The 24,004-nt window shown below is 48.2% G+C and overlaps 1 protein-coding gene across 2 annotated transcripts in view; it reads left to right on the top strand.

The window, feature by feature from the left end:
* The first annotated feature begins 767 nt into the window (after positions 1 to 767).
* Positions 768 to 24,004, top strand: part of PLXNC1 (plexin C1) — a 141,915-nt gene continuing 118,678 nt past the window's right edge. The window contains exons 1-2 of one of the 2 annotated variants that reach the window (XM_034987835.1): positions 768 to 1,894; positions 19,612 to 19,752. In XM_034987835.1, the coding sequence (XP_034843726.1) occupies positions 830 to 1,894; positions 19,612 to 19,752 (1,206 nt within the window). In that variant the 5' untranslated portion in view covers positions 768 to 829. The remainder of the gene's footprint in view (positions 1,895 to 19,611; positions 19,753 to 24,004) is intronic. The other variant, XM_034987834.1, reaches the window with a different exon arrangement.

Below are 24,004 nucleotides of genomic sequence, written 5' to 3'. Positions count from 1 at the left end.
TGCAGCCTCCCTCTGGCCTGAGCCCTGGGCCTCAGCTGCAAACCCTCGGCGCCCTGGGTCCTCGCTCCCCCGTGCCTGGCGCACCCCCCGGCTGCTCCCATAAACAAAACCCGAGCGTTGGAGCGGCCCCGCGGGCAGACGGGCGCGGGAGCCCGCTCGGCGTACTGCTAGCGCGCCCCGGGAGCCCGGGGAGAACCAAGGGGCGATGGTGGCGGCCGCGGCGGCAACAGCAGGCGGCTCAGCTTTGTTATGAATAGATGAAAGAGGCCACCTACACAGTAACCCAAATTACGAGACCTTCCTCCTCCCTATCTCGCCGAATCAAGAGGGGAGGGGAGATGGGCGTGGAGGGCGGGCGGGCGGGCGGGCAGGAGGCGGAGGGCGGAGGAGGAAGAGGATGAGGAAGGGGCCAGTTGCATCCCACTTTCACAATGGGAAAGTGAAACGCACAAGCGCACCCAACCTCTCCAGCCCTCCCCGCCTGCCGCGCTCCCCTCCGCGCGTCCCCTCCCTCACCCTCCGCGCCTCCCCGCGAGCGCCAGCGCTGCACAGAGGAACTCTCCGGAGAAGCAGGGCGAGGAGGAAGCGGCGCCGGAGCGCGCAGGGCTTGCCGCCGCCGCCGCCACAGCCGCCGCACAGGCTGCCGGAGCGACCCCGCCGCGTGCCGCCCTCCCCGCTCTCCTTCCCGGGCGAGCCGCGGGGATGGGGCGGCCGCGGGAGCCCGAGCGCGCGCAGGAGCCGCCGCCGCCGCCGCCCGCGTCTCCGTCGCCGCGCGCCTGAGCCGCCGTCGCCGCCGCGCGCCCTGCCTGGGGGCGGCCCCCCCAGCCCCATGGAGGTCTCCCGGAGGAAGGCACCGCCGCGCCCCCCGCGCCCCGCCGCGCCGCTGCCCCTGCTCGCCTATCTGCTGGCGCTGGCGGCGCCAAGCCGGGGCGCGGACGAGCCCGTGTGGCGGTCGGAGCAAGCCATCGGAGCCATCGCGGCGAGCCGGGAGGACGGCGTGTTCGTGGCGAGCGGCAGCTGCCTGGACCAGCTGGACTACAGCCTGGAGCACAGGCTCTCGCGCCTGTACCGGGACCAAGCGGGCAACTGCACGGAGCCCGTCTCGCTGGCGCCCCCCGCGCGGCCCCGGCCGGGGAGCAGCTTCAGCAAGCTGCTGCTGCCCTACAGCGAGGGGGCGGGCGACCTCCAGGGGCTGCTGCTCACCGGCTGGACCTTCGACCGGGGCGCCTGCGAGGTGCGGCTCCTGGGCAACCTGAGCCACAGCTCCCTGCGCAACGGCACCGAGGTGGTGTCGTGTCACCCGCAGGGCTCGACGGCCGGCGTGGTGTACCGCGCGGGGGACCAGAACCGCTGGTACCTGGCCGTGGCCGCCACCTACGTGCTGCCGGAGCCCGAGACGGCGAGCCGCTGCAACCCGGCGGCGTCCGACCGCGACACCGCCATCGCCCTCAAGGACACGGAGGGACGCAGCTTGGCCACGGAGGAGCTGGGCCGCCTCAAGCTGCGCGGGGGCGCGGGCAGCCTGCACTTCGTGGACGCCTTTCTCTGGAACGGCAGCGTCTACTTCCCCTACTATCCCTACAACTACACGAGCGGCGCCGCCACCGGCTGGCCCAGCATGGTGCGCATCGCGCAGAGCGCCAAGGTGCTGCAGTTCCAGGGCCAGGCGGCCCTCGACTGCGGCCACGGGCACCCCGACGGCCGGCGCCTGCTCCTCTCCTCCAGCCTGGTGGAGGCCCTGGGCGTCTGGGCGGGCGTGTTCAGCGCGGCCACCGGGGAGGGCCAGGAGAGGCGCTCCCCCGCCACCACGGCGCTCTGCCTCTTCAGGATGAGTGAGATCCAGGAGCGCGCCAAGAGCTGCCCCTGGGACTTCCAGACGGCCGAGCACAACTGCGTAAGTCCTGCCCCCGGGACGCGGCGGGGGGTGCTTGTGTTGGGGAGCCGCCGCCGAGGCCGAGCGGGAGGGAGACCCGTTGCCATTTACCAGGTCCCGGATCCACACAGCCCGGTGGCTGCCGAAGAGCCGTGCTTTACGGTCTCCGAGACCTCGGGCTACCCTAAAGCACAGCCAGAGGTCCCCAAAGGGAGTGTAAAAAGGGAGACGGAGAGGGTAGGAGTTTGGCTCAAAACTCCAGTGATTGCATCCCAGTGCCATCCTTCTCTGTCCAAACGACGCTTGTTTGGGGCTGAGCCTCTGCAGGCAGCCTCCTCCCACCCACCCCTTCCCTAACCGCTTCCCCAGGTGTATGGTCTTAGCAGGCGTGGGGGTTTGACCCTTCTCTACAGGGTCACCAAATACGGCGCCCTGGGCAGAGAAGCCTGTGAACCTAAAGGGCGCGCTGCCACACCCCAGCCTTTGCGCCCCCCCTCCCCAAACCGGCAACACACGTAATGTGGTCAGAAGAGTTACTAGCCTGCTCAACATGGGTCAGAGCGAGCCTAGCAGAGGGGCTCACGCTTGGTGGAACAGAATCCTCAGCGTGACCCGGTGTGAGGGGGCGGGGCTGTGGCCCCGCCGGGAGTGCTCTGTGGTCTCGGGGGGGAGAGGCAGGGGAGGTTGAGGTGGCTTTGTGGATAAAAGCTTCAGCCTGGAGGGGAGAGCAAGATAAGATGTTGGGATGCCACACAGTTTCTGGGCTCCACATTGCCGCACTCGGCTGGGGGGCTCAGAGACACCACCCTTGGGTTGTGCCCCACCAGCAAGAGCACAGGCTTCCCCGGGTTCCCAGGGCAGCCACAGCTTGACTCTCAGAGTGGCGGTTCTTTGACTGGAAAATAAAGCGGCGGTTCAAGAGGGTCCAGTGGATGGGGATTATGGAGCCATTGTGCGCTTCTCAGAGGCCGTTTTCCTTCCAAGGCTGCTGGCAAATCGACTCCACATATGGCTCCTGAGAGGGGAGCCTGCTGAGAGCCTCCTTTATAACTGGACAGAAACCAAAGAGCAGAAATTAACGGCTACAGGTGTTGCCATTGTTTTGGTATAAAATGCATCAGAGAGGAGGGCGAGAAGTCTCCACTTGGAAAACGTGCTGTAGTGATACATTGTTGTGTAGGCATACAGGGGACCATTGGCTCTAAGGTATGGTAATATGTGTACAGAAAGACCCTCCCACCCCCACCCACCCCTTTCTCTGCAAAGCACATCCTACCAAATATTCGCCCTGTTATCCAGGGAGAAAAAAAAAACCGAGGTCTTTTGCAAGGTTCCTTAGATGGTCATTTGCTTCTCCCTCCTTGCCTATCAGTTAGTTGTGTGCTGGGACACACACCTAATGCCTTCATTTAGTTACTGGTATAATTTTTTAAAGCATAAATATCTCCCTAAATGCTTTCGTCTTGCCGTACATGTATAATATTTAATATGTGTTTATTGGATCTTTATCATCTAAGAGTTCAAGTTGGGCAGAAACCATTGCCTTCTACTCCTCTGTTGAAAGACTTGAATGTACCCCCAAATGTTACTTCGTGCCGGGCTTTAGGCATACTTGGTTTCTGGGATTAATGACAAGACAGCTCAGAGGCCCACAGCAGGTAATAACAGCGGAGGTCCAGGCTCTGCCATCTGACAGCTGTGTAGATGTGCGGAGCCAAAACATTTCCCTTGACTGCATCTCTCTGCCCGTTTGGTCCTGGAGGACTTAGTTCCCTTCCAAACCCAGCAGGCACCCTGAGTGTGCTCTGAATCCCCTTTTTGGCTCGATCAGGTGTTTCTACTTGCTCTGGGATGAGGAGGGGGAAGGGGCGGCCGGAGAGCTGTTTATCCATCTTCACGGGAGCTTCTGGGAGAGAGCTGTCCTTTGGAAATCAAGCCAGGTATAAATACATGCTGCCAAAAATCTGGAATTGGAAAAATAAATAATTAAAAGAGGTCCCTCCACAGCCTTTCTTGCTGCTGTTATTTATCAAGAATTCCCAGTGTGCTCAGAGCTGTGTATTCTGAAAGACAGGGTCCCTACCTCCTGAGCTTGTCATCCAAGTTAAATAATATACTCTGGTTCAAACAATAGCATGTCATGGCTGCACAGGTGGGAGCTTGGAGTTTTGCTTTTTTTTCTTTCATTTAAGTAAATTCCTTGCTGCTAGTACGCATTAAAAAGCCTTAATGGAAGTGAATTTCAAGAGGGGTTTGAATGAAGAAAAAAAAAAGGTGGTAGTTTTGATGAAAAAGCTGACAATTTTTCTAACCTATTAAATAGGTAGATAAGATACTTAACATATTTGTTTGATGCGTGCCTATGTAAGCAATGCTCTGTGCTGGGTGCTACTAATTTTGCCACGGAAAGGACAATAGCAGGTTGCAGCCCCATTTAATGGGGTCACGGGATCAGAGTGCCCCTGGTTGTCACTCAGAACAATGATGTCATTTGATTGTATTTGTTCTGCATTTTATTTTCAGGTTTTGAATGCATTTTGGAAAAGGCATGCTGAATTACAGGTGCCTAAAACAAGAGACTGACTTGAAACGCTCTAGAGGGAGTCTCAATAGATTCCAACAGCGATTCCTTCAGAGCAGACACAGGAATCTTAACAGCAGTCCATAGGCAGTGAGACACAGCAGTTGGATTTGCTTGCCTTCTCCTTTCCTACTAGATGGCTCTCTCTTCTTGTCCATCTTCAATCAACCACAGGTAGCAAAGTGACAGGAGTGACTGGGTTGTGTTTTCTCCTTTCTTGGCTCTCATAGGTCAGTTGCTTCTGCTGAGGATTAATTTACGAAGTGCTTGTGCAATGAGTGTGTACCCAGCCATTTACACGCTGGGTCGTTACTTTTTCTGCCTTGCCACCAACTTTGAATCACTTTCATAACTAGAGCAGGTTACCTTCAGCACCCATGCCAAGGCAGCTGATTTTCATAGACCCTTTCTCTGATGATCCTAATAAGTATTTGTACAGCATGTGCCCGTACATTGTTTCTTCTGAGCCCCTGATCAAGTCTAAAGTTGATTCCATGAGGAACATTCCCATTTACCTATGAGAAAACTCAAGTAACTTGCTCAAGATAGTAAGCGCCTGAGCCTTCCAGCTTAAACTCAAATCTTGAAATGTCTGCTTTTGTATTCTTTCCACCATTCTACTGCTTTTCAAACTTTCCCTTGGATGTCCTAATTAAAGAGGCAGCAGCCAACCTCTCCTACAACGTGGGGGTGAGGCTGGAGGGTGCCCCTTGAAGTGCTTTAAAACTTCATGTGATTTTTTCCCCCCCATTCTGTTCCATAACCTATCTGTGTGCTTGGGTTAATATAAAAAAATGCTTTAAATTATGTACAAGTTCATTGACTTCCTCCCCCTCTGCACTCCTGCTATCCTTGGCACACCAATGCACTCAGAGAAAATTGGACCCAAGTTTCAAAGTCTTGTTGTTCCACAGTGGTTTGGCTGCCATAGTTGGGTCCTGGGGTTGCTTGTGGTCTAAATATGGCGTCCACCCCCTCTGTAGACACTGAGGGTGGTGTGTTTTTAATAACTGTCGGCTAATAGGATGGACGCTGTAGTTCATTCTACCCCTTGTGGGGAGACACACCCCCTTCCACACTCGCATAATTCCCCTGCCTGATAGAATTCAACTGTCAGGCAGACAACCACAAAAACACTCACATGCTCTCCAGCAGACAGTAACCCAAGATACTTCTAGCTGTTGTGTGCAGAAGTGATGTCCCAGGATCACTCAGCAATGCAGCCTTGTGCATTGCCTCTTGACCTCAAAATCCACAGTCTTCCTGTGATGTTTATTCCTCCTTTAGTTTCTGTTATGATCCTGTCTAGCCATTTTGCCATCTAAAGACTAGATGGTGAATTTTCCCCCTCTACATGCATCTGAAAAGCAAGGGTAGATCTAAAAAAACCCCAACACCCAATTAGAGGGAAAAAGCAATCATAACTACTATCTACTGGGTAGTTATAATGGCCAGGCTTTGGGCTAAGCACTTGACATGCCTTATTGTCGGTTGATTCTCACAGTCCTCTGGGGCAAGGACTGTAGTTGCTACTATGATTTTAGAAGTGAGAAAATTGAGGCCTGGAGAACTTTGATTAGGTTCCACAGCTGCTGATTTAGAACCTGGGTGGTCTGACTTGTGGTCCTGAGCTTTTACACCACCGCTGCGGACAGTCCAGCATGTGGATATTGGGTTCTGGTGTCAGTCCTACCTTGTGTGGAGCAACTCAGGCCCTTGCAACTGCTCTGATAAGATCAGCTGTTTGTGGACAGTAGACATGATAGAGCAGAGAATCCATGACTGTGAACGGAGTTTCTTGATTTGCAGACTGTACAACCGAAAGTTCAGACTCTAAGAGGGTTTTAGCTCCTCAGCTGTCAACTTTTGGACTGTTTTGACATTCTTTATATTAAGGCTCACAAAGGACCTCAGGGAGACCAACAAGGCCTCAAGGGGCTGCTCCCAGTCTTTCTTCTTGGACACAACCTAGCTCATGTCCTGAATCCGGAGGTCTCAGCCTGTTAAGTCTGGGTTATAGGCCCTCTTGTCTTTGTTAGCAGCAACAATTAAAAGGCAAGCCCCAGAAGGTCAGGAACCAATAACATTTTGTTCTTTGTTGAACGCAGAGTACCTAGTACAGTACCTGGTGCATAGTTGGGACTTGAGAAATATTTGTGGAATGAATAAATGCAAGGTCTTAGAGCATCACGTTGGAAATGTTTCCTGTGCTTAACGGCAACATTTTCCTGAGTCTGGCCACTTCATACCCCCTTAACCATTGGCTTTTTCTTAATGTCTGATGTGCCAGGACCTCTTTCTTCCTGAGTCCCAGGCTATCAGGTATCCTCCATCCCTCCAGCTCTTCCCAGGAATCCCCATTTATTGGAAGAATCAGGCTTCTTGTCTTACCAATCTGGGAGTTAATTTTGGCCATAGAAACCCAGCATGGTTGGAATTTCCATGGTATAATTTCATAACATGCATGATCATGCTTTTCAGTGACAGGAGGAAAGGGCTTTATGCTGTAGGCCAATGGTTCTCAAAGCATAGTCTCTGGACCAACAGCATCAGATCAGCATCGCTTGGGAACTTGTAAGAAAGGCACATTCTTAGGCCCCACATCAGACTTACTAAATCAGAAACTGAGTGGGTAGTATTTTCATTTTCTTTGGGTAAATACCCAGTATTCCAATGGAATTACTGGATTCTATGGCAATTCTATTTTTAACTTTTTGAGGGACCTCCATACTGTTTTCCAGAGTGGCTGCACCAGTTTGCATTCCCACCAACAGTGTAGGAGGGTTCCTTTTTCTCCACATCCTCACCAACACCTGTTGTTTCTTGTGTTGATTTTAGCCATTCTGACAGGTGTGAGGTGATACCTCATTGTGGTTTTGATTTGCATTTCCCTGATGGCTGATGTTGAGCATCTTTTCATATGTCTGCTATACTCCTTATACTCTTCTAATTGCTCAAAGCAAATACCTAGAAAACCTTCTAAAGCCTTTCCATTTTTGAGCTTGTAGTCTGAGTCTCAAGAACCTAAAGGTCACAGTTTAATTAGCTCTTCCACTCTTGTATTCAGCAGTCTATTTGCAATTCATTCCAGGATTGGGGGGGGGGGGATTTCCAGAGTCTTCTACCTTCCTGTACATCAGAACCAGCTCCACACGTTGAAATTCTCTTAGGATCTACTCTTTAGAGCATCAGTCCTCATCCGAATTTCTATCTTAGGCACAGTTGGTTACATGAAACAAACATCTACTGGAGCAAGCTCAAATCAGGGGGTGGAGGTCTTAGTGGAAAGAACTAGGTGGAATTCCATGGAAATCTGGGAATAGGAGCAGGACTGTGTAGTGGTTACAGGACAGACTCCAGAGCCAGGTCAACTGGGACCAAAGCTGCCATGTACGAGTTGTGGGACCTTGAGCAAATTACTTAACCTTTCTGTGTCTCAGTTTCTTCATCTATAAATAGGCATCCTATTTGCTTCATAGGATTATTGTCTGGATTAAGGAGTTAATGTGTCTTGGGTAAACACTACCTGACCCATAGTAAATGCTATGTATGTATTTATTATTCTCACCATCAGGATTATTAATAGTAATAGGATGAAGCTTCCTTGATATAGAATTGGAAGGAGGTTCTGGACCCAAGGCAGCTGGAAGAAGCTCAGCAGCAGGAAGTAATAGATACTCATTCTAAGGTTTCACTGTCAACATGACTTAACATGGCTACTTCCCCTCTGTCCTGCCATCCAATGGCCTCTTCTTCCTCAAACATCTGCCCCTCAAACCCTCCACCTGAATACTGCAGTCTGCTTTGATATCCACTCTGCCTTTCAACAGCGTTTAACCTTCTGTATTGGCTATCCACTGGCAACAACAATTTGTATTATTTATTCAAATTACCAAGAAAGAGATAGCATTGGGTCCAACTCACCTTTTCACACCAGATTAGAGCCCTAGTTCAGGGTAGGGATTTCTTGTCCTTGGGGCAGGTTGCCTGGCCCATCAGAAGAAGGGGGGGGGTCAACATGGCCCCCAGAAGGTGCAGTGGGCAGTTTCCCTGAGAATGGAATGGTGAAGAGCCCCACTGTGACCACCATGTTGACTACAGTAGCATGGAACCATCTCTACCTCCCTTTAAGCTGCTTGATGTTCTCTGTGTGCCCTGAACATGTGGTGGTATGTGGGTGATAAAGACTGAGGCCTGCTCTGAGGAATCCCAAAGTCTGCTTGTTGCGGGGGGTGGGGGGGCAATTTGCAGGCGTTATGGGTCTAACCTGTTTGTAGGAGCATGGTAGTATTATGTTTTTTGTTTTGCTTTTTATGAAATGTGCTCATAGTGGGGTTCTTTTAGTCTTAATTTTCTGTTTGGGTGAAAATGCTAATTTTTATACTGTCACAAAACTAAATTGAATTGTGACCGTTTACCTCACAGTCTGTGGTTGCGTTTTATATTGGTTTGTCTACCTAATCGTTATAGATACTGTTTTCCTTGGAGGAGTTATGATGAGGATTTGACCCCAGGAATCCCAGTCTCACTCCCCTGGCCAATGCTCTCATGCAGATGTCACCAGACCTCTCCTGTAAAGGTCAGATCATCGATATCTTAGGCTATGCATGCCATTTACAGTCTCTGTTGCATTTGCTCAGCTCTGCTGCTATAGTGGGAATGCAACCGTAGACGATACATAAATGAGCAAATGGGACAGTGTTCTAATAAAACCTTATGTGCACTGAAATCTGAATTTCACATAATTTCCACTTATGAAATATCCTTCTCATTTTTCTTCCCAGCCATTTAAAAATGTAAAAACTATTCTTAGCTCCTGGGCCATTCAAAAAAAAAAGACAAACCCAAACAGGCGGCAGCCAGATTTGGCCCACAGGTGGGAGTCGCCCATCCTGCTCTGATGGCAAGAGGGAGAGTAAAGCAAGCCCATACAATGCCAGGAGACATGGTGAGAGGTAGCAAAAAGACGCTGTGGAAGCCCTTAGGTGGAGTGTCAGACTCAGCCTGGAAAGATCTCGGAGGCTTCGGGGAGGTGATGCTGGAGCTGTGGAGCTGTGTCTCGAAGCCATGTGGAGGAGGCAAGGAAGGGAGTTCCAGAGAGAGGGGACAGCTTGCACACAGGCGGGACGTTGAATAAGCTTGTGAACCGCAGGTAGCTCACCCTGGCTGGGAAGCGTCCAGAAATGAGCATGCAGGGCCAGATGGCCACAGGCTTAATGAGACAAGCAAAGGCGGCTGGATTTTATCCTGATGGTCAGTCGCTTTCAGACCTTCCAAACCTGGTCCTTACAATCAGTCTTAACCAGGAGCTCCATATGAGAGAAAGGTTAGTAGATCACCATTGACCTGCTGCTCTGGGTGAGACCACGGCCAAGCGCTGGGACACAGAGGGCAACAGGGGTTAGGAGGTTCCCAGAACCCTGTGGCATGGCCCTCCCCACCCCTGCCTGTCCCTGAGGCATCTCAGAGGAACTTCTAGGATTCTGCCAAACAGGGTGTGAAAACCATAGCCATGGCTGATGGAGGACAAGAGCAGGGCGATATGCAGACGCGATCTGATGTTGTTCTAGAGCGATGGCTCAGAAGAATGGAGAGGCAAAACAGCTGATTAGAAGGATGCTCACCAGTTCAAACGAACAATTTCTCGAGTTTCTATTACATGCCAAGCACTGTACAAAAATATTTCTGTCAGTGGTAAATAGAAGAGACAACATGTAGCGCATAAAGAAGCTATTTTGATATTGAAATGATAGCTAGCATTTATGGAGCACCTACTGTGTACCAAGTGGTGTTCTAAGTGCTTTACCAACATTAACTCATTTAATCCTCACTGCACTTTATGAGGTGGGTAATACTGCTACTTCCATTTCACAGATGGGGAACCAGAGGAACAGGCTGAGGTTGGGACTGCAAATGAGCTTAGTAGGTGCTGGGGAAGGCTCTCTTTAAGAAGGTTGAGTTGACACCGGGAAGAGGAGAAAGGATGGTTGTAGATGTCCCCATGGGGGACGGGGACATGAGCACTCCTCGCACACTGCACAAGGGCAGGGGCTCACAGGGGAACGAGGTAAGTGTGGCTGGGCACCGGGGAGGTGGTGAGGGCAGAGCGTTGGGCGGGGAGGTTGGAGAATGCAGCAATAGCCAGATCCTGTAGGCCTTGCAGGCTGTGGGAAGGAGCGGATGTTTTACTCCTAAAGCACAGAGGAGCCTTGGAAGGGAAGTGAAATGATGGGCATTGCGTCCCTGATAATGAGGTTCTGTGGGGAATGGGTGGGAGGTGGGCCCTGGAGGAAGCAGGAGAAAAGCTGGATGTGCCTTGAGGGGAGTGGCCAGGTCTGTCGTCATAAGACGGTCTCACGCCTAGTGGGCCCTCAATAAACATTTGTCAAATGGAAAAGGTGTTCTCCATTTCGTGGAGATTTGGATTCTAGCACAGCGACCTGAGAGCTTCCAAGAAGGGGTGACACTGGAGCTATGTAGCCAGGTAGCCCAGAGGGAAGGGCATTTCCCTGTGAGGGAATGAAGCCCGATTCCTTGTTGTTCCTCTATCACCACCCCCCGCCCCCCCGACCCCCACCTGGTCTTGGAAGAGTCTGCTTGAGAAGCAGTTTCTCAGACACACCAGCTGTTCCTAATCATTGCTCATTGACATCTTCCCGAGGCTCCTTTTTCATCAGTGACCAGTCTTAAGAATTGGATTCCAAGTGCTGAGCCTTGCTTCTCTGAGGCAACAGGAGGGGTACATGGCCCGTGAGCAGCCCAAGGTTGTAGGTCAGACTAATGTGGGCAGCAATGTCTCTGTGTCCTCTACCCCCAGGGCTCCAACCCCCGTGGAGCCCTTGTGCTGTGGACTTCTGTGAAGCCTGTAGATCCTTCTCAGAATAATGGTTTTAGATGCACAAAATAAAAACAGAATTATAAAATGAACCAGTGATGTGGGTGCAAAGATCTATCAAATTGCTTTTCAATTTGAGATATAGTAAAAAGATGGATTTATTTGAGAGAGAAAGAGAGCATGCATGCGTGAGTGGGGGGAGGGGCCGAGGGAGAGAATCTCCAAGCAGTCTCCCCGCTGAGCTAGAAGCCAGTTGTGGGACTCGATCTCATGACCCATAAGATCATGACCCATGAGATCGTGACTTAAGCCAAAACCAAGAGTTGGACGTTCAACCGACTGAGCCACCCAGGTGCCCTGAGATGGAGTAATTATCTTAGCACATTACATTGCAGGATCTAACAGCAGGAACTCCTGTAATTTCAAAGTAGAGATGCGCATAAATGATATTTTGAGATATCTGAACAACTATAAAATGATATATCTGATTTCTTTTGGTGACAAAGTCACAGGTTCAGTTAATACTACTGTGTCCTGCATTCATAATTAAAGAAAATGCTAAATTTCCATTGAAATTAGCTAAAATATAGTTGACCCTTTAACAACATGGGTTTGAACTGTGCAGGTCCACTTGGATTTTTTTGATAAATACAGTACTGTCAATGTATTTTCCTTATGATTTTCTTAATAACATTTTCTTTGCTCTAGCTTACTTTATCTTAATACAGTATATAATACATACAACATACAAAATCTGTGTTAATTGGTAAGGCTTTGGGTCAACAGGTTATTAGTTGTTAAGTTTTGGGGGAGTCAAAAGTTATACACAGATTTTCATTGACACAAGGGGTTGGCTCCCCAACACCTGTGCTGTTCAAGGCTCAGCTGTAAGTTTATTTATTTTTTTATCCCTGAATTCTATCCATGAACTGTGGATGCCAATGGAACCCCTACTCAAACCATTCATTTCAGGATGGAGAGAAGGCTCAGACACGTTAAATGATCTGCCTAAAGACTCATAACTCATAAGTGATAGAGCTTGAACTTGAACCCACATTTTTAAACTCTAAATCTCTTGTTCTTTCTATTCTTCCATGCTACTATTATGCTATTTTTATTTTAAAGAGTTAACCCAATGCGAGGCCATGTTCATAAATTATGCTATTCTAATCATGAAAAACCAGTCCAAGTATTATTATTACTATTATCTCTTTTTTTTTGGTCAGAGAACAACCTAAAGTACTTTGTTCACATGGTAGGGCCATATTTTCAGTAAACTGACTCTGTTGACTGCCTATGGACTGAGAAGGCAAGAGACCCAGAAACTTTCTCTTACAACTTGTGCATGAACTATGGATATAAAATTTGGAGAAGGCCAAGATGCATGGTAGTAAGAGGTGTGGGGTAATTTAGTATTGCTCCCTAAGGCAGAACCAAGGTCCAGAGTTTACAAGGACAAATTTTGGCTCAACTGCAGAACTCGGTATTGATTAGATCTACTTAGCAATGTACCAAGGTTGCTTGATAAGATATTGACTGAAAGAATTCAAACATTGATCCACGTATTTATTCATGCATTCAATAAACATTTATTGACAACCTAGTACATATCAGATGCCTAGGTGTATGCTGCCTTCAAAGTGCAGAATCAGATAAATGATTGTTAGAGCTTGGAGTCTACCAGGAGACAGAGAATAAATAAAATTGTAAAACAATCTTGAAGGGAAAAGTGGAGTGCTATGATTCATAATAACTGGAATAGGGATGGAAAGGTCTCTAGTTACATGTCTGCGAGGAGGTGACATTGAATTCGAGACCTGAAAGATTAGAAAGATCCAGCCTACGAGGGGAACTAGAAATAGCATGTGCAAAGGCCCTGAGGCAGAAATATGGTAACATGTTAAAAAGTCTGAAAGACAGTCACTGTGGGAACTGAAGTGGAATGGAAGAGAGGAGTGGTGGGAATAAATGTGAAGAAGTCAGCAGGGATGAGCTCAAGTAGGATTTGGGGAGACATTTGGATTTAGTTCGAAGTGTGAGGGGAAGGTGGTAAAGAACTTTAGGCAAGGGAGTAACATCACTTGTTTTATATTTTAAAGGCTCACTCTGACTGCTAGTTGGAGAAAGATTGTAGGTTGAAAGGGAGAGATCAGGAGGCTCTTGCAGTAGATCAGGAGAGAGATGGAGGGTGCTTAGCCTGGATGCTGGCTATGGAGATGGAGAAGACAGGCAAGATTTTTGGCAAATCCAGCTGAGAGTTTTCATATATGGCTGTGGGGAGTGACAGAAAGAGAGGAGCTAGGGTGATTGGTGGTACCTTTCATCATGATGGGGAAGACGAGGGAGGAACAGGGTTGGAGGCAAGAAACATCTAGATAATCGTTTTCCAGCAATTCTGAAACCTTGTGATAGATTCCAGTGGTTCTCAAGGAGGAGGAGGCCATTTACTTGGTATATAGAGATGTGGGGGAAGGAGCTTTCATACTTAATCAAATGACAGGATGGGGCACTACTGACAATTTATGGACAGGGGTCAGGATGCTAAAAGTCCTGTATCACGCAGGACAGCTCCCATGATAAAGAAATATCCCATCTAGAATGCAAGCAGCTTCCTCATGGGAAAATATTGGTGGACTGAGAGCTTTTCAACTGTAAGAATGTAGAAAAATGTGTTGTTGTTTTTTTTTCTCCCCACACTGTCAGCCATTCATCTTTTTGTGGATTATTTGAGTCAGGTTCTTTTCATAACTAATTGACTGAAATTAGCCTCAAGGAGTGAGATGGAGATTTTGATGGGGGAAAGGGTGTAAAGCCGGAAGAAGGAAGGATAAATCTTGGAGAGTGGGACTTTGGTGGTGGGTAGGGCTTCGAGGCTGAAGGACACTGAGGGGTTTGGAGGGAGGAGAGAAGGTAGAAGAGCAAGTGGGAACAGGCAACATTCAAACTTTACTCTGTTTCCTGTGGTTTCACTGCAAGCTGCCTGATGCCTGCCGGGGTATATGCTGCCCAGCCATGTCCCTGAACTTCACTTCTCCACCCCTTGTGCACACTTTGAGCTTTTCCTTTTGATCATTTGAGTCCCCAGGGTAAATTCTTCCTTCAGATGATCAGAGAGATGCCATAAACTTAGAACCCAAGCAATGCTGTATACTCCAGAAGAATAAAGAGAAGCAACAGGAGTCATAATGGCTAATGAAATCACTAACTTGGGTGAAAAATTGTTCTTTCCATCTCTCTAGCTTAATGAAGATAGTTTTCTACTCATTTTCACACACATAGTTTCATTTGAGCCTCACAACAATGCTAATAAGCAGGGCATATATATCATTATGTCCATTTTATAGATTTATAGTCCATTGAGGTTCAGAGACTTATCAAAATCAAGCAGCCTGTAGGGGACAGAATGGGTGTGTGTGTGTACATGTTCGCAGACAGGTCTTGAGTGTAGGGCTCCAACTGAGGTTTCCCAGCTGCTCGTGGACCCCTGGCAAGTCATAGGAAATGGTGAAGAAACTGTTTCAAAATAAGTATATGCCAAAGGAGAGCAGAATACAAAAGTAATTGCCCAAGAGGCATTTCATCAAGGTGTCCGTAGTTAATAGGCCCCCAGTTGGTACCTTTCCTGGAAAAACCAAATGAGGGAGTCTTTTTAGCACCTTGGGAGTAGAAGACTTGACTCTTGCTGGGTCCCCACCACTTAAGGTCCCACTGTTGTGCACGTTTCCTCCTGCTGTTCCCATAATAGCCAAAGCGGGGCTGTGAACACCCTGCATAAGGCCTTGATGAGCCAGGCCATCTTTTGCATGGCGGGAGCAGGGCCACAGTGCTACTCAGCTCCAGAGGGTGCCATTCACCCTAGAATACATGACCGGAGCCCCCTGGAGTTGTGCACTGGGGGTGTTTGTTGTCGATGAAAGGTCGTATAAGGGTGCTGGAAGGAGGTCAAGCTGTTTCCCCTTGCGATAGGCCACCACTCCCTGTACGCACTCCCACCCACACACGCACATCAGCGCTCACCCTTCTCAGGAGCCTTAGTTCCACTTTGGTGTGTCGAGCCCAAGGCTCTCTCTTTTTGAGCCCAAACATTGTTTGAGACCAGGTGGCTTTTTCCCTCAAACTGAGAAAACTTTCCCTCTTAGGGCTAAAGTGTAGGCGTGACGCTATGGTTAGACATGGCAGGCAGGAGAAGCAGAATGACAACTCTGAGGGAACCAAGAAAGCCCAAAGGGGAGACAAGGTTTAGAGCTAAATCAAGATTGGATTTTGTCATGAAAGGCAGAACTGGCAAAAGCATCATTACAAGGCATTAACCTTGTTATACGCAGACGAACAAGCAGAGGCTGGGATTCAGAAATAAATTACACATAATAAACTAGACAGAATAGGCTGAGAGCAACATTAGCGATTATGCCCTAAGGGGAGAGAAGGGCAAGAGAGGAAAATAGGCCAAAAAAGAAAGAGTAAGAATAATCTCTGGACACAGGGGGCCGACTGCCCACTTCACCCCTTTTTCGGCTTGACTCCCTAGGTATTAACTTCACTTTTGTGAGGAGGTTTCTCTGAAGGCTGTCTTTCTTTTGTTTTCATTTGCTGAAATGAGCGTAAGAAAGCCACTCAGAGGGCCCCTTTTTCCATTCACAGGGACTTGTCCATTTCTGTGTGTTTCTAGCACAAAAGAATCCATTTCCATTCAGCCAGAGCAGCCCTTAGAGTTTACGTGAGGTCCAGAACGGCTCTTTCCTATTTTCTTCCAGGCTCGCTGTTGTAATTGGCTATACAATCCTGACTGTGGCCAAGGTCCTCCACGGTGAGAGGAACAAGCGCTTAGCCAGTTCTTGGTCCCTCGTAGCTGAGGAAAAGCGAGTCTGGTGTCATGTCCAACATGACTCTCATTTCTTGCAGCGACTTGCTTTTGGTTGCAAGTAACAGAAAACCCATTCAACAGCAACTTAAATCATAACATCTGTTGTTAGTAAACGTTTAAAGGTTGGAAGCTGTGCTCCATGGTGTCCTCAAGAACCTAGAGCCTTTCTTTTCCCGTGCACCGATTTTAGCATGTTGCTTTTCATCCTCCATCTTGAATTTCATGGGAGGAAAATGGCCACCACCTCTCTGTGCATGGTAGCCTCACACAGCGGATTTCAAAGGGAGCAAGTGAGCGGAGAGGGCAGACAGGCTCCTCTCAAGAGCCACTTCTTATCTTGGAGGAGATTTATTCTCAGAAGCCCCTCCAGTGAATTTCCATCTCACTGGTCCAAACTGGACCACATGGCTACCCAGAGCTCAAAGGAGCAGGAAAGCAAATACCTGGCAGTGGGGAATGGGATTACTGTGTGGCTTAGACCAATCATGGTTTCCCAGGTTACCTGGACAAAATCAGGGTTCTCGTGGCAAAGAAGGTGGGAATAACTGCCACAAGTATGGCAGCAACTGTTGGTGTTTTAAAATGAGGTAATGAAAACAAATATGGATCGTGTATTTCTGTGCGCCAAACACTGTTCTAAGCTTCACTGGGGCTTGCCTACTCAGTCGTTGTCATCACTTCCATTGTGTAGGGGAGTCACAGAGAGGTTAAATAATGTGCACAAAGTGGAAGTGACAGAGCCAGGATTAGGTAAGGTGATAAAATACTGCAAGTAGCACACAGAAGTACCAGCTCGCATGTATCAGCATGTTAGTGTTACTATCACTACAGTCTCTTCTTCATAACCCTCCTACCAATCAGGCTTACTCATGAGCCTTATTCACGAATGAGGAAGCCAACCCCCAACAGGGTTACATAAATTGCCCCCGTCAGCCAGTGGGCGAGAACTGAACTTGAATGCAGACCTAAGCTGTCTGACTGCCTAGATCCAGGAGGTTTGTTTATGCCGCCAGCTCCCAAGTTCAGGGCTGTTGATTTCACAGCTCTGCTACTTACCTGAGCTACTGATCCAGGACTTAATCTGGAAAACTACAATTAAGGAATGGTCAGAAGTCAGGGAAGGATGCTGAAAAAGATGGCATGGTAATTTGGAAGCAATTTTTGTCCTTGTACTATAGCTTTTGAGACACTTCTGGGGTTTTTTGGTTTCTTTTGTTTGGGGTTTCTTTTGTTTTGTTTTTGTTTTTGCTCTAAGCAGAATATCACAAACAGAATATCTCATCCAGCCTCAGCAAAGGCTCCCTGTGATGTCATGGTTCTTGGCTAATCAGAATGGCAACACTTATTAAGCACCTATTGTATGCCAGAGGTAGGCGTACACTGTCCCATTTGGTCCTCGCGGATGAATAATCAACCATCTATAGCCATAACTTTTTCTGTGCCGTGAGATGAGGGAGAATGGAGTCTTCCAGTCAAAGATAGCAGTATTAGAACATTCCAGATGCCCAGACAGATGACACCCAATTCTCTGAGTTAGCCTCTCTGTAATGCTCAAATATTTAATAAGAGTAGTAGGCATGGTCAGCTGATCTTAAGTTTGAACAATTCTGGTTTTATTTTAAAGCAAGACGTGTGGTGTGGTTTTATTATTTTTTTCAGTCTAAAGGTCACCCGATTTTTCTCTTTCTGCTCATAGTCATGAGGCATCCTTATCTAAACAGTGATCTATTGTTCTGGTTCTAAGACCCACAGAGATTTTTACTTCCTTTTTTTTTTTTTTTTAAAGATTTTATTTATTTGACACAGAGAGATAGCGAGAGCAGGAACACAAGCAGGGGGAGTGGGAGAGGGAGAAGCAGGCTTCCAGCCTAGCACGGAGCCCGATGCGGGGCTTGATCCCATGACCCTGGGATCATGACCTGAGCCGAACACAGACGCTTAACAACTGAGCCACCCAGGCGCCCCAGATTTTTTCTTCTTAACTTCAATTTTAACAGGACAGTTCGTCATTTTCCCCGACTGCATGTAAAGTATTTAACAGGAAAAAAAATAGTCTCTAATGGGCTTTCCAAAAATTTTCTTAAACTGAGTTCACTATGGAATATTTTATGCAAAAAGTCACTTTCTCTTAGGTTACAACATCTTTCCCTTGAAAAGTGATCATGGCATTGGAGAAATCCTTGCTAGCTTATCTTTTCTTCCCTGCTCAACCTCAACAAAGAAATACAGACGGCACTTTAAAGGCTTCAGAAGTCGATTTAGTCCATGAATCCATTTACTTCAGATGTTAATGAAACTTGGTGGGTTTAAAAATAATGAATGTTTAATAAGACATAAATTGAAAGACATAAACACTGTCAGCAATAATATAATGAAGTTAATAAGTCTTAGCCTCCGCCTGCACACCTCCCCTGTCCCCAGACAGGACAATTGTAAGAGTTCCAGTGAGGCTTACTGGAGTTTACCAGCTCTCCCATTGGCTAAGACTTAAATGTGAGTTTGGAAACCTGAGTACGATTGGGAACTGAGCTCTGGCAGATGAAGTATGCTATCACACTGTACTGAACAGCCACAGACGGCAATGGCTCTCTCTAGCTCCATATCTTCCAGAGATTTGTGTAACAAACTCAGTTTCCTGTTGTTGAAGGTAGGAAGCAGCGTGAAGCTCTTCGTGCCTTGAACCAAGAAAGACCAGGACATTTTGGTCGACACTCGCTCTGCCCTGGGTTTAAGAGGGGCTTTTATCTAACGATCGGGAGCAAGCATGTGATTATATGTGCTCAATACTGCCGACCATTGAAATGCCTTTGGGTTGGAAGTTGAGCTTTGTGTTTCTTCTTCAAGAGCATCAGCACCACATCCAGGCCTTGTGCTTAGTTCCTCTTTAGCTCTGTGGTTCTGTCCTAACCCACCAGCCATGACTATATCTTTCCCTTTTTACCTCTGAATTAATGACCCTGTCTTTGGGCTTTGCATTGCATCAGTCTGGTAAATCCGCAGTCTCTCCTCTCTGCCATCACACCCAATAGGACGGTCTGCCTCACATCTTGGGAAGTGGCTTGTTTAACCTCACAGGAGCCAGTCCCTAGCTAAAATAATTTGCAGCAGGATCGTGCAAACCGCCAAGCATGAGATTGTCTCCCTCCCAATTCAGCAGTGGGCTCTTTCTTGGCAATAAAGTGGAACTCGGTTTCATATATCAGCTGGGGGAGTGTTAAATGGATGGCTAGCTCACTGCTGGCAATCAATACATGTTAATACATAGTAAACAAATGGCTTTTCATGGGTTGGGCAAGCGTGGTGATCCTGCAGATAAAGGGGCTAAGCGGTTGCTCCTCGGGATCTTGTCTAAGAAAATGTATTTGGGGCTCAAGGAGGATCCTTCCTAGGTGGGCATGAGCGATTACTGTTGTTAAAAATGATCTTTTTTCCATTTGTGCGTTTGTGTGCATGTTCAGAAAGAAGGGGAGCAACCTGAGAGAGTCCAACCAATCGCCTCATCTACCTTGATCCATTCCGACCTGACATCCGTTTATGGCACCGTGGTAATGAACAGGACTGTTTTGTTCTTGGGGACTGGAGATGGCCAGTTACTTAAGGTTGGTTTTCTGTGCCTTCTTCAATGTCAATTTTCATAGTGATCCATTTTGTGCTTTTAAATTTATTTTTTTCTGTTGTTTCTGGGTTATACACGAGATCATACCAACTGCTTTGTGAACTGCTCAGAGACCCTCAGAAATGACCACAAAGAGGTTTCTGGAAATCTGTATGTGATGGCCTCCTTAACTGTGTAATGAAACTCCAGCCGTCTCGCTTCCCAGGAGCGTGCAAGTTATCCTCCCTCCCTTACTCATGAGCTGCCTCAGGGAGGTAAATGGGGGTCTGGCCCTCCCCGTCCCTCAGACCACCTTCTTAAGACATTTAACCTTTTGGTTCATATCTCCTTTGTAATGGAAAGGTACAATGCACCTGATTTCTCACAACTTGAAACAGATGAGGGATCATAAGGCTTGAAAAGTAGGAAAAAACAGGTGTTCCTTCCCTCCAGCCTACTTGCCACCCACGGAGGGGTTTTGTTTTCTGCCTTTTGTGCCCACACCATGGAGAGGTTAGAGACCTGAAATCCTCTGAGACTCCCCCTGACTTTTATCTCGGACGACTATTTTTTTCCCCACTGTATGGGTATACCACTGGTCAAGTTGGGATTTTTATTCACTGGGGGGCGGGGAGGCAGTGGGAGGGGGAGAAAATAAACTCAGGGATACCTAATGACTTGTCTGAAGTGATAGAGCGGCCAGCCTCTCAATTTCATCAGCAAGTGTTTATTGAACACCTCCTGTGGCCTCCATCAACATGCGTGGCTGGGAACGGCACGGTTTCTGTCACCTTAGGCTGATGTTCCTCTGCCTTCCGGTGGCCAGTTGATTTACTGTCAGCTCAGATTCTAAATTGAGTACAAATAGATTTGATTTCTCAACTGATCTCCCATCGACCACTAGCTGTGTGACTGTAGGTGAATCGCCTAACCTCTCTGAGCTTCCCTGTCCTCATCTGTAAAAGGAGATTGTGCTAGACAGCCCAGAAAACCCCTTTCTCTCCTGAAGGTCTCTAATTCCATCTGCCGTGCACTTAGCCCCCACTCCAGCCAAAACCTATTTGCTTGTCCCCCTGATGTGCCTTGTGTAGTCCAGGCACCCCCAATTTGTTCACCCTGTGCCCCATTCCGGGATGGCTTTTTTTCCTCTACTGAATCCTATGTACCTGTGCTTTGGCTCAGCTCACGCTCTCCCTCGTCTTTGAGGCCTCCGAAGCCCAGAGTGATCATGTTTTCCCCTCCTCTGAAATACTCATTAGCTGTCTCATTCTTTTGGCTCATTACAAATGTCTTGTTTTGATGCCCAACCTTTTCACTCATGTTTGTCTTGTCTCCCCAACTTGATTTTTTAAGCTTCTCGAGAAGGGGGTCCTGAATCCCCACAGCCTAATACAATGCTCCGTGTCTGGTAGGCATTTGATTTAATCTGTTTTCTTTGGAGGAAACCCAGCAACATATGGGAGGGAGTTTGTTTGTATACACATTCTTTTAAAATATACATTGATCGTCTTTCCTGTTGCATTAGCCTTATTTCCCGGGGAAAGGTGAACACTCGTCAGTCATTCTACACAAGTCGCTTGGAACCATGCGGTGACATCCGTGGCTCAGGCAGATTGGGCCCGTTTCACCTGACCGAGGAAGTGGCCACCAATCCTTCCCGGGCCTCCTCGCCAATTATCTCTTCAGATTGAGGATATTTCTCATGAGTTTTGTGACAAGAACACAGTTTCCCCGAAGCTGAGCCAAACAAATGGCTACATGGTAAATTGGAGGTGAAGGTACCTCGGCTGTCGATCGTTCCCTGGGGGAACGGCCTGGTCTCGCCTGTCCTGTTGGCTCCCCTCAGGAGGTGGTGTGTAGCTGGCCAGTTTGCAGTGACGGTTTGGGGCCCAGACAGCTGGAGCCCTCGAGCTGCCGAGAGAGAGGTAGCTGACTGAAGCGTGGCTTTCCTCAGCGTCTGTGTGGGCTATGCCTTCCTAAGCTGTCCCTGCCACCTTGGTTTCAGAATCCAAATAACATGGGCAGGTTGGCTTTTGGGTTTATTTTGTGACTGCGGACATTTGTGCATCGTTTCCCTTGTGCCTGTCACTCTACATGTTCTAGCTAATTCCGTCCAATCCACGACGCTGGGAGGTAGTTATAGACTGGGCCCATTTTACCGATAAGGGAAGGGAGGCCCAGAGAACACGGGTGTTTTGCCCAAGGTACACAGGGCAGAGCAGAGATTTGAACCTGGTGTGACTCCAGAGTCTGCACTAATATCCCCCGAGCTACACTGAGTTTGTAATCTCTGCCCCAACCACTGTCTGAGGGTTCCCTGGGGAGAATGGGAAGCATGTTGACAGGGATCCATGGAGGGGCGGTGGCAGTGGAACCCATGCTCCTAGGCTGTCAGTCAGGGTTTTTAGAAGCTCTGGGAAGAATCCCAGCTCTAGAAGGAGGCAGACCATCTGACTGAACGGATACCTGAATGGCATGAAAACTTCCTGGGAGCTAAGCCCTGCTCCCGGCTTCACTCAGGAAGGTCCCTTCCCTCAGGAGGAAGTTGTGAGGGACAAATCTGAACTGACTTGGCCCCACCAGGCTCCCTAGACCAGCCCAGTAATTCCCAAGGCTTCCCCATGTATCCTGTGTGCAGATTCTTGGAGGCAGCCTGTGAAATTACCCAGAGCCCCAAGCCCCAGGATTGTGTCGATGATTGGGAAGGCACAGATAATCCCCGAATCCCTTTATTCAAATACTTCAAGCTTCTCCCTTGCCAGACTTGTCACCAGAACTGTTAGAAAAGATGAACATTGATAGACACAAGCTTGGCTTCTTAAGCCACAGAGTGGAGGTACTAATGAGCAACGAGAAACAAAACCCAACCCGAGGCAGCCTGTGGGAGCAGGAGAAGAAAGAAGGCTTGGATCACCCACAGCCTGACTCATCAGTATCCCAGTGATCAAGAGTTGGCAGCATTTTGACAGACGCCAGGCACTGTAGTATATGCCTGGTTGGATGAGGGGCAGGAAAACAGCAGTTGGGGGCCAATTGCTGGTGTTTTGTTTTGTTTTGTTTTGTTTTACCACCACACACACACACTCACACTCACACTCACACTCACACACACTCTGACTTAAGTCTCTGAAAAACCTCACGGAATTTTAGCATAGTTTGGTGCAGTTTTAAACCTCAGGTTATTTAAATAATTTTTTCTTATCACAAAAGTAATATATGTTCCTAGAGAAAGTTACAAGTAACAGGGGGTGAGGAGAAAACAGAAAAAAACCCACCCCTAGTTCTGTTATGCAGAGGCAACTGATGACAGCATTTTAGAGTTTTTTTGTTTTTTTTTTTTTTGCACAGTTGAGGTCAGACTCTATCCAGTTCTGCACCCATTTTTTTCCTTTAGTTAATGAGGGGGAAATGCCTGTATTAAAATGTTATGGCAAACCCTTTGTAAACAGTATTTTTAAATAGCTGGATCATATTCTGTAATGTGGAAACGTGACGTTGGGCTTAGGCAGGGATACTGGGTCGCTTTGCCAGTGACCTTAAAGCCCCATGCGGCCTCCAGGATATCTGGGCCACCTCTAAAGGGAAGATTTACTGAGGACAAGTGGAGAGCCTGAAGACTTGACGATATGCCGATGCCTTCACGGCACTCTTGCTCCCGCCTTTATTCCTAGGTCCCCTTGTAAGATTTTTAGAAAAACGGAAGGAATTTAGAACTTGCAAGGGTCCTTTTCACAGTGTAATCCCCCCTTGCTTTATTGAAGCGTGATCCTAGTGGCCGGGAGTTGGGTTGTGTCATCACTCTCCCACCCACCCCCCTCCCCCGCCTCGGGGTTATTTCCTCATTTTACTTCCTTTCTGGAGAAGATTGCTTGCTGTACTTTCTCGGTTGTCAGCGTCTCCACCGGGATCAGCTGAGCGAGGATGGGCACGCTGAAGTCAGCTTTTGGGGCTTCACGGCTCACGTGCTGCAAGCCCACACAGAGCAGAACGCACCCGGGTTTATACACACGAGCCGAGTCTTTGTCCGGATTGTGGTACAGCCTATCATGGGGCTTGGATTCTTTGAGCTGACTGTCGCATCTAGAAAATTGTCCTTACTTCAAGGGCAGAATTGAATATTTTGAGCTTTTCCAGGTGGTAAAATAAGTAATAATGGAATATGCATGAAATTTGAAATTTGTAACTTTATGCATGCCCATTAACCTTTCTTGTAAGCGTAAAAGATAAGGCAGTAGGCGAGGCGTAATAATAGCTGA

Source organism: Mirounga leonina, unplaced genomic scaffold, assembly GCF_011800145.1.
Source record: "Mirounga leonina isolate KUSES-001 unplaced genomic scaffold, KU_Mleo_1.0 Mir_418, whole genome shotgun sequence".
Lineage (NCBI taxonomy): Eukaryota > Metazoa > Chordata > Mammalia > Carnivora > Phocidae > Mirounga > Mirounga leonina.
The sequence above is the reverse complement of the archived record's forward strand: the minus strand, read 5'-3'. Positions and strand labels throughout refer to the sequence as shown.